The 14029-nt window shown below is 35.2% G+C and overlaps 1 protein-coding gene across 9 annotated transcripts in view; it reads right to left on the bottom strand.

Annotated features, from left to right (window-relative positions):
• Positions 1-14029, bottom strand: part of LOC143035849 (shootin-1-like) — an 841540-nt gene that overhangs the window by 231698 nt on the left and 595813 nt on the right. For all 9 annotated transcript variants that reach the window (XM_076202920.1, XM_076202921.1, XM_076202919.1 and 6 more), the window contains one exon: positions 9488-9621. In XM_076202920.1, the coding sequence (XP_076059035.1) occupies positions 9488-9621 (134 nt within the window). The remainder of the gene's footprint in view (positions 1-9487; positions 9622-14029) is intronic.

The raw sequence follows: 14029 nt of genomic DNA, 5'->3' as shown, positions 1-14029 counted from the left end.
CTGGGGGTACAGTATATACCGGTAGTGGTAAATTTTTAGTTTTGACCATGGGCGCAATATAGCAATAGAAAATTATTAATTTTCTAAATTATAATGTATCAAAGTAATATGCAATTTTGTGAGCGGAAATAAAAAAAAAAGGTGCTAAAACAAATTTTGTAAGTAACGAAGTGATGTTGGACGAATGGTACACCATGTTTGTTATGATAGATGCCGATGTCGAAGAAATAAAAGGATGATGAATTCGTCTAACCTAAACTAAACTAACCTGACCTGTGTTTGATAAATTATTACCTGCAAATTAAATGTCATCCGGCTTGTCCTCGATGTCGTCGTCGTGAGAGACGTTGGCAGACGACAAGATGGCGTCCCAATCCTATGCTACCGACTTCGTTCATTAGCATATTTTCTTGTAGCATGGTACTTTTTACTTTCATTTCCGCCCACAAAATTGCATATTACGTTGATACATTTTAATTTACAAAATCAATAACTAATTTTCTATTGCTATATTGCGCCCATGGTCGAAACTAAAAAATACCCCAGTATTCAATATGGAATGTCAGCATACGTGGATTTGGTCATATACGGTAATTTCAGGAACCTAACCACCATAAATAAACAGTAAATAAAGCTTTAATGTACTGTATAAAAGAGGGAAAATACATGAAAATAAAGATATACGTATTGTTGGACATTGTACATACAGTACATGTATACTGTACACTTTCGCTTAACGACCAATTCGCTTAACGACGGCGCGCTGGTCCCAATTGTCGTCGTTAAACGAGGAGTGGTTGTATATGGGAAATGAATTGGGTGGGAGTGATTTCTATGCCTTTTTCTTTTTGACTACCCCCTATGTAAGGGGGAAAAAGCCTTTGGTATATGTATGTATGTGCACTATTTGCTAGTTTTGCTGTTCTGGAGAGTACTTCCTCTGCTATCATTTGTGACCTAAGTTTTACTTTTAGTGGCCTATATTGTTTTTCTTTTGAGTATCTACCCATCCTATATGTTTCCTCGATTTCTTTATCCAGGGTTTGATCCTCCTCTTGAATCTCCTTCAGAATCTCTTTTGTGATCTCTTTTTCTTCTCTTTCTCTCTGATACCTATGAACATCATGCTTTTCTTTAATACCCTAGATCACAATGCATCTTTTTTTGTCCACTGTATCCCTAACCAAATTTCTTTTCTCTTTAATCACTTGGATTACTGTTTCCTTTGCATTCTCCTTTGTTGTTCCACTATTTACTTGAAAGAAATTTTTTTACCTTCCTGTTCCACCTTCCACTATTTCTTTATTTCTTGAAAGTCATTTTCTTTAATCTTTTCTTCCACATTCTCAGTCACTGCCTGTATTTGATCCTTCATCTCTTTCTTTAATGCCTCATTCCTATTCATATCTTCATTTTTCAGTTATATCTTCTCCCTTTATCTTATTCAGTTTCATTTTCAATTCATCTATTTCCCTATCATTTTCTTCATTGGCTTTTCTTAATATAAGTACTTCCTTATATATACTTTTGCATTCACTTTTCAGTTCAATTATTTCATCTAACAGTTTATTTCTCTATTTCTTGTAACATTTTTAAACCTGGGTTCTCTATCTGTGTCTAGCCCTCTATATATATTACAATTTTCTCTATTAAACCCCGAAAAGACACCTCTATCCAACCTTTGGTATGTTTTTGGGGTCTCATTCAGCCACATTCTTTTTTTAATTACACCAAGTGGGGACTCTATTGTACTTACGTCAAGACGTCACTTTGCAGTTTCTCTATCACTGAATTCTTTGTTTGTTTCATCCATCGTTGTCACTGATTGTGTAAATACAATAATTGAACTAAGATACAAAGACTACATTTTGGTCACGTTAACTCCGACACTTCCTGTATGTATGTATGTACTTCCCATATGTATGTATTTACCTAGTTGTATTCTATGGGATGGGAGCTATGCTCATAGTGACCTATTTTCGTATCTCTCCACATCCAGTTTATTCTTGAAATCGTGTATAGTTCTGGCATTCACTGTTTCTCTGTTCAGTTTGTTCTAGATATAGATCACTCTGTGTGGGAAGCTATTTTTTTCAGGTCTCTTCTGTAACTGTCTTTCTTTAGTTTCTTTTTATGTCCTCTTGTTTCTCTTTCGTCCCATTTTAATAGGTCATCTCTAGCGAGAACTTCCATCCCTTTCATAATTCTGAAAATGGTCAACAAATTGCCTCTTTCCCTTCTCTGCTCTAATTTCTCCAATCTTTGTTCATATGTCAGATTTGATAGTGAGAGCCATTTTTGTCGCTGATCTTTGGATTCTTTCTAATGTTCTTATGTTGTTTTTTTTGTAGGTGCCCACATTGATACAGCATATTCTAATTTCAGTCCTATCAGTGTAACAATTATTTTCTTAACCATCTCCTCATCCATGTAATCGAAGGCCACTTTCATTGATCTTAAGAAGTTGAAAGTCTCTCCAAATAATTCATTTACATGTTTGTCAGGTGTCAAGTCACTAGAGATGATTACTCTTAGGTCCCTCTCTGAGTTTACTTTTTTGACTTCCTTCTTTCCAATTGTACATTTTTCCGAAACTCTATTTTTACCTCTTCCAAATTCCATTATGCTACATTTCTTGATGTTGAAGTTCATCTCGTGTATCCAGCTCCATTCCCATACTTTATCCAGGGCATCTTGCAGCAATCTGCAGTCTTCTGTTTTCACTCTCTTGAGTAATTTGGTATCATCAGCAAAAAAGTTCAGGTAACAATTTACTCCTTCATCCATATCATTTATGTATATGGCAAACATTAAAGGAGCCAGAAACAGAGCCTTGGGGGATGCCACTTTTTACATCATGTATTTACCTAGTTGTATTTTACAGGAAGGGGACCTGTGCTCGTGGTGTCCCGTCTTCATATTTCATTTTATCTAAACTATTTTTAAATTCATGTATTGTTTTTGCACACACTACTTTCTCATCTAACTTGTTCCAACTGTCTATTACTCTGTGAGGAAAGCTGTTCTTTTTCACATCTCTTCTATAGCTGTCTTTCTTGATTTTCTTTCCGTGTCCTCTTGTATTTCTATCATCCCATTTTATTAGGTCCTCTCTATCAATAATTTCTATGCCTTTCATGATTCTGTAAATAGCTATCAAATCTCCTCTCTCTCTTCTTTGCTCTAGTGTCTGTAGTTCAAGTTTTGCTAGTCTCTCTTCATATGATAGTTTTGAGAGTGTTGGTGCCAATTTTGTAATTGCTCTTTGTATTCTTTCAAGTTTTTTTTATACATTTTTTTGTACTTGGTGACCACATCATTGCTGCATCTTCCAATCTTGGTCTTATCAGAGTGATTACAATTTTCTTCACCATTTCTTCATCCAGGTATGTAAATGCCACTTTGATTGTTCTTATCAAATTATAAGTTTCACAAAAAATCTTATTTATTTGTTTCTCAGGTGACATATTATTCATAACAATGACTCCTAAGTCCTTCTCATTTTCAACTTTTTTTTTATTCTTTCTTCTCCCAATTTATATGCTCCTGTTATTCTGTTTTTGCTTTTTCCAAATTCCATTATACTACACATTTTAGTATTGAACTCCATCTCCCATTTCCTACTCCATTCCCAGACTTTATTTAGATCACTCTGTAGTGATTCACAATCTTCTTTCGTGTTCACTTTTTTTAATAGTTTTGCATCATCTGCAAAGAAGCTCATATAACTTTCAATTTCTTCATCCATATCATTGATATATACCGTATTTTCCGGCTTAAAATGCGCATTGGGTTATAATGCGCACCCATGCACTTCGTTATCTCAGTACACAGATAGCGCGCACCGACGTATAACGCGCATGCCAGGAAAAGTCACTGGTGGCTAAAGCTCGTGAACTGCATGTATGCGACTCCTGCTTGCGTTGGTCCATTGTTTTGTGGGAAATTTGAGCCATGAAAAGTTTATTGAATACAAAATGTACATGAAAAATTTCGGATTTTTACAGAAAAATTGTAATTTACTATCCTGAGGGAATAATTCATCTTACAAGTTTTTATCACCGTGTACAAGTTTTTATCACCGTGTACAAGTTTTTATCGCCATGCAGCAACAAACTATGTTTCGGTTCATAAGTGTCTTTACTGAAGTGACGTTTAGTTTAACAAACTCTTGCAAGAGGGTGTTTAGTGTAGGCTATATTGGCAATAGAACTGTCAATCTCGGCCCTGATCTAGCATATTCCGAGTGAGCTAAAACGGCCAACGTTCATAATGTTGGTACCAGTGCTGTTTTACGGATCCCAAATATTTGCATAGACTACGATAATTAATATTAGTAAAAATAAACCAATGAAATAACGGCGATTAATTACTTAGTATCATGTGAACGAGGTTACATGGAGAAGTATTTTTCATTGGCTAGAGCCACCGCTGGGAAATCTGTTGATTTGTCACTAAATCAAGTGTCAGTTTAGGCATCAATCAGGACACAACTAAAAAAAAGTCGAAACTACATGTACCAGTATACGACTCATGTTGTGTGATGGTCCCTTGTTACTTTGTAGCTTAAATAGTTTGTAGGAAATATGATCTAAAAAAAGTTTATTGAAAGTAAAATATACAGAAAATTTTTGGGATTTTTACAGAAAATGCTCATTTCATATCTTGAGGAAATATTCGTCTTTACCATTTTTTATTTAATACTGAAAAAAAACTACAGACTGTTTCGTTTTAGCTTTGAACCTGCAATGACAGTGGTGAAGTAGGACAGTCTCTCATCGAGGTGACGTTTAGTTAATATAACTCCCGAAAGAGGGTGTTGTAGTCAGGTGTTTGACACAAGTTTATGAACGGCCGCAACGGAATTTGTACCATATCTAAAGTGAAGCAACAAAGCCAACATAAAAATTCAAACTAGGATGCTGTGAACATGGGCAAATATCATGAATATTGATCATGTTTCATGGTGTTTAGGCCTATTTAAACATGAAAAATAAGATTCGATAGATACCTACCTATACCAAATATTTATATAGCCCATGCTGGCATATTCTTTCATGTCACCATGGCTGTTCTTCTTGTTCTCACGGAACGTCACGGAGAAGTGTGCCATCCCGACTTTGTGACGGCCAACATCGTCACGTTGTGAAAAAAATTATACACACAGCCGTAGAATTTTTATCGTAGGCCGTAGATAATGCGCACTACCGGATAACGCGCACCCCCCATTTTTAGGCCCTCCCAACGGAAAAAAGTCGCATACTATACGCCGGAAAATACGGTATAGCAAACATTATTGGGGCCAAAACTGTTCCTTGTGGAATGCCACTTATTACTTCATCCCAATTTGAGTGTTTGTCTCTTATCACTACTCTCATTTTTCTTTCTTGCAAAAAGTCTTCCTGTTTATGTATGTACGTATGTACTTAAAATACTACTTTTCTAAGATTTTTCCAAGTTTTCTAAGAAAAAGATAAAATAAAGATTTGGATTTATCAATTTTTTATTCAAAATATAAATATTGTTATCGCTAGTATTGGAATTTTGAATTTATTGATTTATTGGTTATCACCTTATTGGGCAATAAATTTATCACCTTATTGGGCAATAAATTTATTGCCAGTTATCATTTATTGGTTATCACCTTATTGGGCAATAAATTTAACACCTTATTGGGCAATAAATTTATCACCTTATTGGGCAATAAATTTATTGCCAGTTATCATTTATTGGTTATCGCCATTAAGTATCATTATCAATTTATCAATTGTTATTGCACCTACCACTGCACAGGCCACCATATAGAACATAAAAACAACCCTGGTAATTTACTACTTAAACATGTACAATAACATAAGACCATAAGAATGAAGGAGACTGCAAGAGACCATAAGGCCTACACAAGGCAGCTCCGTATCCATCACCACCTGTCACCCCATCCATAAAGTTGTCTAATCGTTTCTTAAGGGACTGTGGGAAGTGCTTATAGGTGAACGTGTCATAAAAGTTGTTCAATTTCTTTGGTGAACTTATGTATACTTACTCTATCGGAAAGAGTATTATTGCATACTAAATTGTTTTAGTAACATGTATATATTACGTGTAGTTAATTTTTTTTTTTTTTTATGATAGTATCTGTAATCATTGAAGTATCCATAGGCATAGATAATCAGCCTACTATGTAGGAAATGAAAGATTAGAGTCTTGGGAACAACTTCATTAAGTTAGATTTTTTCCTACTCTCTTTTATTTTTTTTTATGATTTTTTTTATTTTGAATAGTAGAAACTTCAGTGAAAATCTGCTATGATAAATTAAACAAAAAAAATAAGTTACAGTTTCCTTTGTTTTTTTTTAAATCAAATTAAAGAATTTTTCTTTCTCTTTACAAATTCGAAAGAATGAATGAAATCAGACAAAAAGAAACAGAGATATGGCTATTTAAATATAAAAAACATAAACTTTTCAGGAGAGGCATTTAAAGTTTAAAGGAGCGCACCGGCATTTAAAATCCTCCGGCCGCGTACTCACTCGTGACATTGTCTATTTTTTTACGTTTCCGTTTAAAATTTTAAACAAAACTGAACTGGCTATCGAAAATTTGACTTTATTTCAATATACAGAATGTTTTTTCATGGAATGGGGTTGCCAGATGTCGCCAATAATTTATCTATTTCATTTTATATATAAGAACAGAAGCGGAATTGAGCTGTAATATTTGGTCGAAGTGGTACAGCCATCATAGAGAATCTTTTGAATACCTGTTGGTAGAAAAAAAGATAATACGATCGCATGCATGACTGGTAGGCTAACAGATACACGACAGGGCGACATCCTTTCTCCTTTAGCTTTGAAGAGATACTGAGATCCTTGTGGTGACTGACGATTAGTGTTGGGCAAGTTGCCAGATATCTCCATATATATTTATAGTAAACAAAATAGAACTGGGTATCAAAATTTTGACTTTATTTCAATATACAGAATGTTTTTTCATGCAATGGAGTTGCCAGAGGTTGCCAAAAATTTATCTATTTTATTTTATATATAAGAAAAGAAACGGAATTGAGCTGTAATATTTGGCCAAAGTGTTACCACCATCATAGAGAATCTTTTGAAATGTTTACCTAAAATTCGTTAATTTTCCAGAATTGTTCGTGTTTTCGCGCCATACAGTCCCTTAATTCAACCTACCTCCAGTATCCAACAATATGCCCATATACACACACATCAGTAAATAAATACTCCTTAACAGGCTGCCGAATTCTCTACTTCACCAAATTCCCCCAGGAAGCAACCTAGCAGAGAAAAATTCCCAAGGTAGACAAGAGTAGCACTGCTGTGCCTATATTCAGGTTACCATCCCATAAAATGATACCAACACAAAATTAACCTAACAAAATAAAACAACTACGGTACATACAAGATACTGCATGAAAGTGACATTTTCCAACAAGTCTATTGAAATAAACACCATGTGAGGATGAAGCCTTTATTAGTACGATGTTTTGCTTGTGACAATTCTTTCAAGTACAACCATAATACACATGATTGAGATTAAATAAGAGGAATGGGGAACAGGGGAGGAGGGAGGTAGGGAGGGGGAGGGGGTCACTGAATACCAGGAAAGGTTAAGGAGAAGGTGGACCAAATATTTGGGAGCAGGAAGGGTTAAGGATAAAATGGAACAAACAGCAGGGTGAAGGACATTAGCTCACAACCAAGGAAAAAAAGGAAGAAGAAAATAAGAAGGGTGAGCAATTGTCTACTTAGGGTGAACAACAGCCTTGAGAGGAAAAAGAGGATTTTGGAGGCAACTAGGGATAGCTTAAATTTTTGTTGGGAATGGGTATTAAAGAAAAGAGGTAGGGTAAGATATTGAACATACCCCTATTTTGTTCAATTGTGTTGGTTCTTTGTGTGATGGCTGTTTCCAAACATTTTCTAACATCATTCCCAAGCATTCAACCTAGCTTGGCTACATGGATGGTATCCTACTCATCACACCCAGGTAATTCAATCTTCATTGCTTTCAAACTGCAATGAACAAGGTAGAGCCCACAATTTGTTTTTCCTAGAAGAAATTAATTATTCCCTTCCTTTCTTAGACATGCACATCTCAAAAAATAGGAACCAGCTGAAGTTTCAAGTACACAGAAAACCCACTAACAAAAATTATTTAATTTATTTCTAATCCCACCATGACATCAGGGTCAAGAAAGGAGTAGTGATAGGCTTCTTTCTTAGGGCACTCAGAATATGCAGTGAAGAATATTTAGAAGAAGAGTACTGGTATATAAGGGAGGCTTTTTTTAAATTAATATTTCCAGATTTCTTTTTAAATAAATGCAGAAAACAGGCCATTAGGATTCTGGAAGGCTGTAGGCAGTAGGGAGGGACAGCCAAACATCTGTTACCAACCAGCAATATCACCACTAACCTGACTTGTATAACCACCAATTTGGAAGTAGTGTGCCTGACCAATAGGATAATTGACGACATCATGAGGACAAGAATAAACATTGGCAAAATGGCAGACAATAAAGCTGGTGTTTATCGGATTCTGTGCTTAGGATGTGAAAAATCCTACACTGGGGAAACATCATGCAATCTAAAAACCTGTATCTGAGAGCAGTGATATGATGTCTGCCATGATGTCACCACCAATGAGTGTGTTGTACACAGAAATAGTAGCAACCACTTGATGGATTGGGAGAATGCAGAACTTCTGGTATGTGAGCCCAACAAGATCCATAGAAAATGTTGGGAAGCAGCCATCATACAAAGAACCAACACAATTGAACAAATTAAGGGCATGTTCAATATCTCGCCTTACCTCATTCCTTTAATACCCATTGCCAACAAAATTTTAAGCTATCCCTAGTTGCCCTCCAAAATTCCCTTTGTCCTCTCAAGGTCATTGTCCATCCTCAGTAGACAATTGCTCACCCTTCTTATTTTCTTCTTCCTTTTGTTCCTCGGTCATAAGCTAATGTCCTTCACCCAGCCAATTGTTACATATTATCCTTAACATTTCCTGTTCCCAGACATTTGGTTTGGTCCACCTTTCATAGTATTCAGTGACCCACTCTCCACTCCCTTTCTCCCTCCCTCCCCCATCCCCCTGTTCCTCTTATTTACTCTTAGTCATATGTATTACAACTATGTACTTGAGAAAGCAGTAACAAGCGAAACATCACATTAATATGGGCTCTATCCTCACATGGTGTTTGTTTTGATAGAAGATACTATAAAGATTATCTAATATAACACTGTCCTTCATTCACTCACTCCAGACAGGGACATAAAATATCTGCACTGAATGATTTATGGGATGAACAGCCATAGCTATTTTCCTGGGAGAAGTGGATTTCCTGAAAGGAAGGACCAAAGTAATAGACTGACTGATTAGACATATTAATGCAAACTGACAACTTTAACTGCACAACTGTTCTGTTATAGAAGACTCCAATTGTCTTCACAATATATACCTCCAAAGCCTCTATCTTCTCACTGGACTCTTGTGCAATTCTTCTAGCCTCAATCAACTCCTCTTGTGCTTCAAACTCCTCCTCATGTGCCTTTGAAGCTTCCTGATGCAAGCGTGCAACCTCACTTTCCAGTTCTAAAATGAAAGAAGGAAGAATTGTAGTCCAATTCTTTTTTGTGTTTAGGTACACAGAGAATCATCATAAAAAAAGACTGGAAAAGGAATAAAAATTTAAACTTAAAATTGGGATAATTCATGGTAATACAATTTTGTAAAGATTAATATGATCTAACAGGAAATGTAATCCACAAATTTTAATGTGATTTGCAATGAGCAATTGTCTCTTCATTGTAAAGCCAAGATTTCTGTATTAGGTTATGTATATTTGTTAGGTTCATTTAATATATCTGGAATCAGTTTGGTTGTAGTTCCAATTAGATGTAGGCCATGAGGTATACCCCCTCCCATCCTTTCTCCTTATTTGCCTATGTGGCTTTCTTCTCCTTAGCAACAAGACCACCTTTTCCACCACTACAATACCCTCCATGTTTTGGTGAGGAGGGAAGTGTATCTATGTCAGGGTACCAACTCATCAGAGGTTGTGAAGACCAAACTTTTAATTGGTTTATTAACAAAAATTCTGCATTGCGAGGAAAAAATGGGAGAGTGAGGGTAGTCCCATAACACCAGAAATATGGAGCCATTATCAATGGTGAGGAATAGGATAATGATTGGAAGGAGAGTGGCATTGCCCATGGAAGCCGGTGTTATTCTGACAAGAGCACTCCAGTCAACATGTTAATTCTTTCTTTTCTCCTCCTCCCTTACAATGATATATGTTGATAACGTAATATTGTAGTTAGTTTGCTACATGGTAGTCCTCAGTAATTTTGTTGTTGAAGTGTTTAGGGATAAAAGCATTATATGATTCTAACAACAGCACTCCAATTGGTAGATTTCGATACAGGGTGCCAAACATTCCCAGCCCAAAATTACAGAGTGGTTAGGTATAGGGTTAGCACAGTTGTGACTTCTGGATACCCACTGGTTACCTGTGGATTAAGATACAGAAGAGGAGTCCCATGTATTATATAGATATATGTATATATATTTTTTGTATTATGGCTGGGGGACATTAGTATAAGCAACCTATTCTTTGTATTTTATGTTAATGGGAATTTATTCTCTATGCCTTATTTCACAGTCCACTGCTACCACAGAATATTAATTAAATTAAGAAAATTCATATGTCTTGGTTCTTGGCCACTGCTACCACATAAGTTGCATTAATGTATTATTGGAATTTGTTATATCAATGAATTCATTGTAATGAGGGTATAAGATTTGTTGAGTAGATTCTAATTTTGTAATAACATAGAAAGTAAGAAGAATAAAGGTTCAAAATAAATAAATCACACTATTTAAATAAGCCACCATTACACTGATCAAAACAGTGGTGGGATAAGATTGTCTTTACTTATGATAATCATTGTCAATTCTAAATAAAATAAAAATTTATCAGTACATTACCTACTCATACTACACATGTTACTAAAAAACAGGCCTTACATTCATCACCAATAAAAACAATAACATATTTTGCATTGAGCTTCATATGGGGTCCCATTGTATCATACAACAATGTTCAGGCACTCCCATAAACCTTACTCCGATTAAATGTTAGAATGTTGTCTGTGGTGTATTTGCCAAATTGTATCATACATGTGGGAATGAAATGGGTGGGAGTGGATTTATGCCTTTGACTTTGGCTACCTCCCTTGTAAAATAAAAAAAAATAAAAAAAACTTGGTATATGTATCATACAGGAGAGGAGTTTTGATCTTGGGGTCCTCTATTATTTTTTTCTCCTACTTTCATACCTAAGTTTGGATCTGTTTATGTTTTAGTTCGGGGTGTATCATATTTTGAGTTATCCCAGGAGCTGATGCATCTATATTGTTTATATATTTTTATATATATATATATATATATATATATACATATATATATATATATATATATATATATATGTATATATATATATATATATACATATACAACACAGAATGGGTCCCAGTGACTAGAGATACATTTTTATCAACCACAATGCACTTTAATTCTAAGCCATCAATATTGGTTCTTCAGATGTTGATAAATTATATATATATATATATATATATATATATATATATATGTATATATATATATATATATAATATATATATATATATATATATATATATATGTATATATATATATATATATATGTATATATATATATATACATATCTATATATATATATATGTATGTATATATATATATATATATATGTATATATATATATATAATGTATATATATACAGTAGAAGCCCGATTTAACGAATCTCAATTTAGCGGAAGATCAAATTAGCGAACTGCGAATAGCAATAACGAAAATGCTCAACTTAGCGGAAATGGTCTGCTAAGTTGACCACTTTCCACTAGCTGGCCAGACGCGCGTCTACGGAAATAGCTCAATTTAGCGGGAACGGTAAGCTAAGTTGAGCATTTTCCATCAACTGGCCACATGCGTGTCTCATAGTCCAATGTTACCAGATGGTACCAGATTGTGGTGGTGGAGTCAAGAAAAAATCTATAATTTAGTACTATGGAGGTATATATATATATATATATATATATACAATAATATATAATTCAGTATATGTATAAAGTATAATTGTAGCAGAAATATATTCAAGTAGAAATAGACGGTATAATAGGAAAACAAAATAATGAAACAGTAAGTTGATGGGAAAATTCAAAATCAGTACGTGAGAGTAATCACCACAAAAAACACTTCTATAACAATGAACTACGTTTTCTGCAACAACACAACAATAACGCTCACTATCCAAAAACCAACTGCCCAGTCCTATTAATCGCTAGAATTATGTACATCGAACCAAACACGAAGCTATGACTAATATTCCGCAAAATTCACAGACAGCTCATATCATTGTTACACGACACACACACACACACACACACACACACACACACACACTTTCAACGAACGGACGGCTTGACGAACGCTCTGAAGAAAAGTGCAGATTGTGGATACCAACGCAAAGAGAAGTGCCTTTTTGTATTTGCAGGGGGGGGGGAAATTGCTCGTGAGGTAGTGGGAAAGTAAGGAAAGAGGAGAGGGGGAGGGATTGCTGGGGAAATGGAAGGAAATGAGGATGTGGAGGACTTGGCCCAGGCAGACGGGCGTAAGGTCAACATGAAACGACCACCGGACCAGCTCAGTGATGACGAAATGGCAAATAAAAATGTAAAGATTAGAAGTATAGAGAGGAGCAATACAGAAGAAAGTGACGAGAATATGTTCCAGGGATTTAAAGAGGGTGGGGGGGACAAAACCCCCCCCCCCCCCGACTGATAAGACTAGAGGAGAGAGTTGATAAGGTGATCGAGGACTTGGAGCGTAAGTTAGGTAACGTAGACTCCATTTTCCAAAGAATTGAAAGGTTGGAACAACTAGAGAAGGCTAACAGAAACTTAACTGAAGAAATAGAGGACCTAAACAGACAGTTAGGAAATGTAAAGGAGGAGAATGAGAAATTGAAGAAGAATAGTAATGAAAACAGAGAGAAAATAGCTACAGAAGCTAAAAATTGGAGAATAACTCAAGAAGGGAATAAGGTTTCATTCACTGACATAGTCAAACAGCAATTGAAAGAACATAATGAAGACTCAATTATTAAAGTGATGAGACAGAAGGAGAATATAGTAAGAGAATTAGCTGACAAAAAGAAATGTATAATTATATTAGGAATGGAAGAGAAACATAACCCAGATAGAACCGCAAGAATCAAGGAGGAAAATGAAAGGGTAAGCAGTTTATTAAAATTAGTCCAGGAAGATGAACCAGAAATTATAAAGGAAATTGAGGAAAAATTCAGACTCGGAAAATATAGTACAGATAAGACCAGACCAATTAAGATTAAATTCAGGTCACAAACAACGGCAGAGAAAATTCTATCCAAGACAGGGAAACTAGCAACAAATGATCAATATAAAAAGGTATGGATAAAAAGAGAAATGAATAAGGAGGAAAGAGAGGCAGAAAAGCAGAAAAGAATTGAAGCTAAGGCAAAAAACGAGGAAAGAACGGGAGTCAGAGAAAGAGAGATTCTATTGGAGAGTAGTGAACATGAAAATAAAGCAGTTCGACATACTAAAGAAAAACATAAGGGAAACAGAGAACACAATGGAAGTGGCAGAAAACTAAGAGTGTCTTACACAAATATAGATGGATTGATAACAGGATTGAATGAACTGAATGATTATTTGAAAGAAAAAGAACCGGACATAATGGGAATTGTAGAAACAAAATTAAAAGGCCCACTACCACCCAACAGTGTAGGACATGATACATACAATTATTGGATTAGAAACAGAGAGAAAAAACAAGGGGGTGGAGTTATGTTCCTGACTAAGAAGGATATAAACGTGAAAGGTGTCATATATGGAAAGAATACAGTAGAGATGATTATGATA

Source organism: Oratosquilla oratoria, chromosome 19, assembly GCF_046742065.1.
Source record: "Oratosquilla oratoria isolate Oo_2021 chromosome 19, ASM4674206v1, whole genome shotgun sequence".
Lineage (NCBI taxonomy): Eukaryota > Metazoa > Arthropoda > Malacostraca > Stomatopoda > Squillidae > Oratosquilla > Oratosquilla oratoria.
The sequence above is the reverse complement of the archived record's forward strand: the minus strand, read 5'-3'. Positions and strand labels throughout refer to the sequence as shown.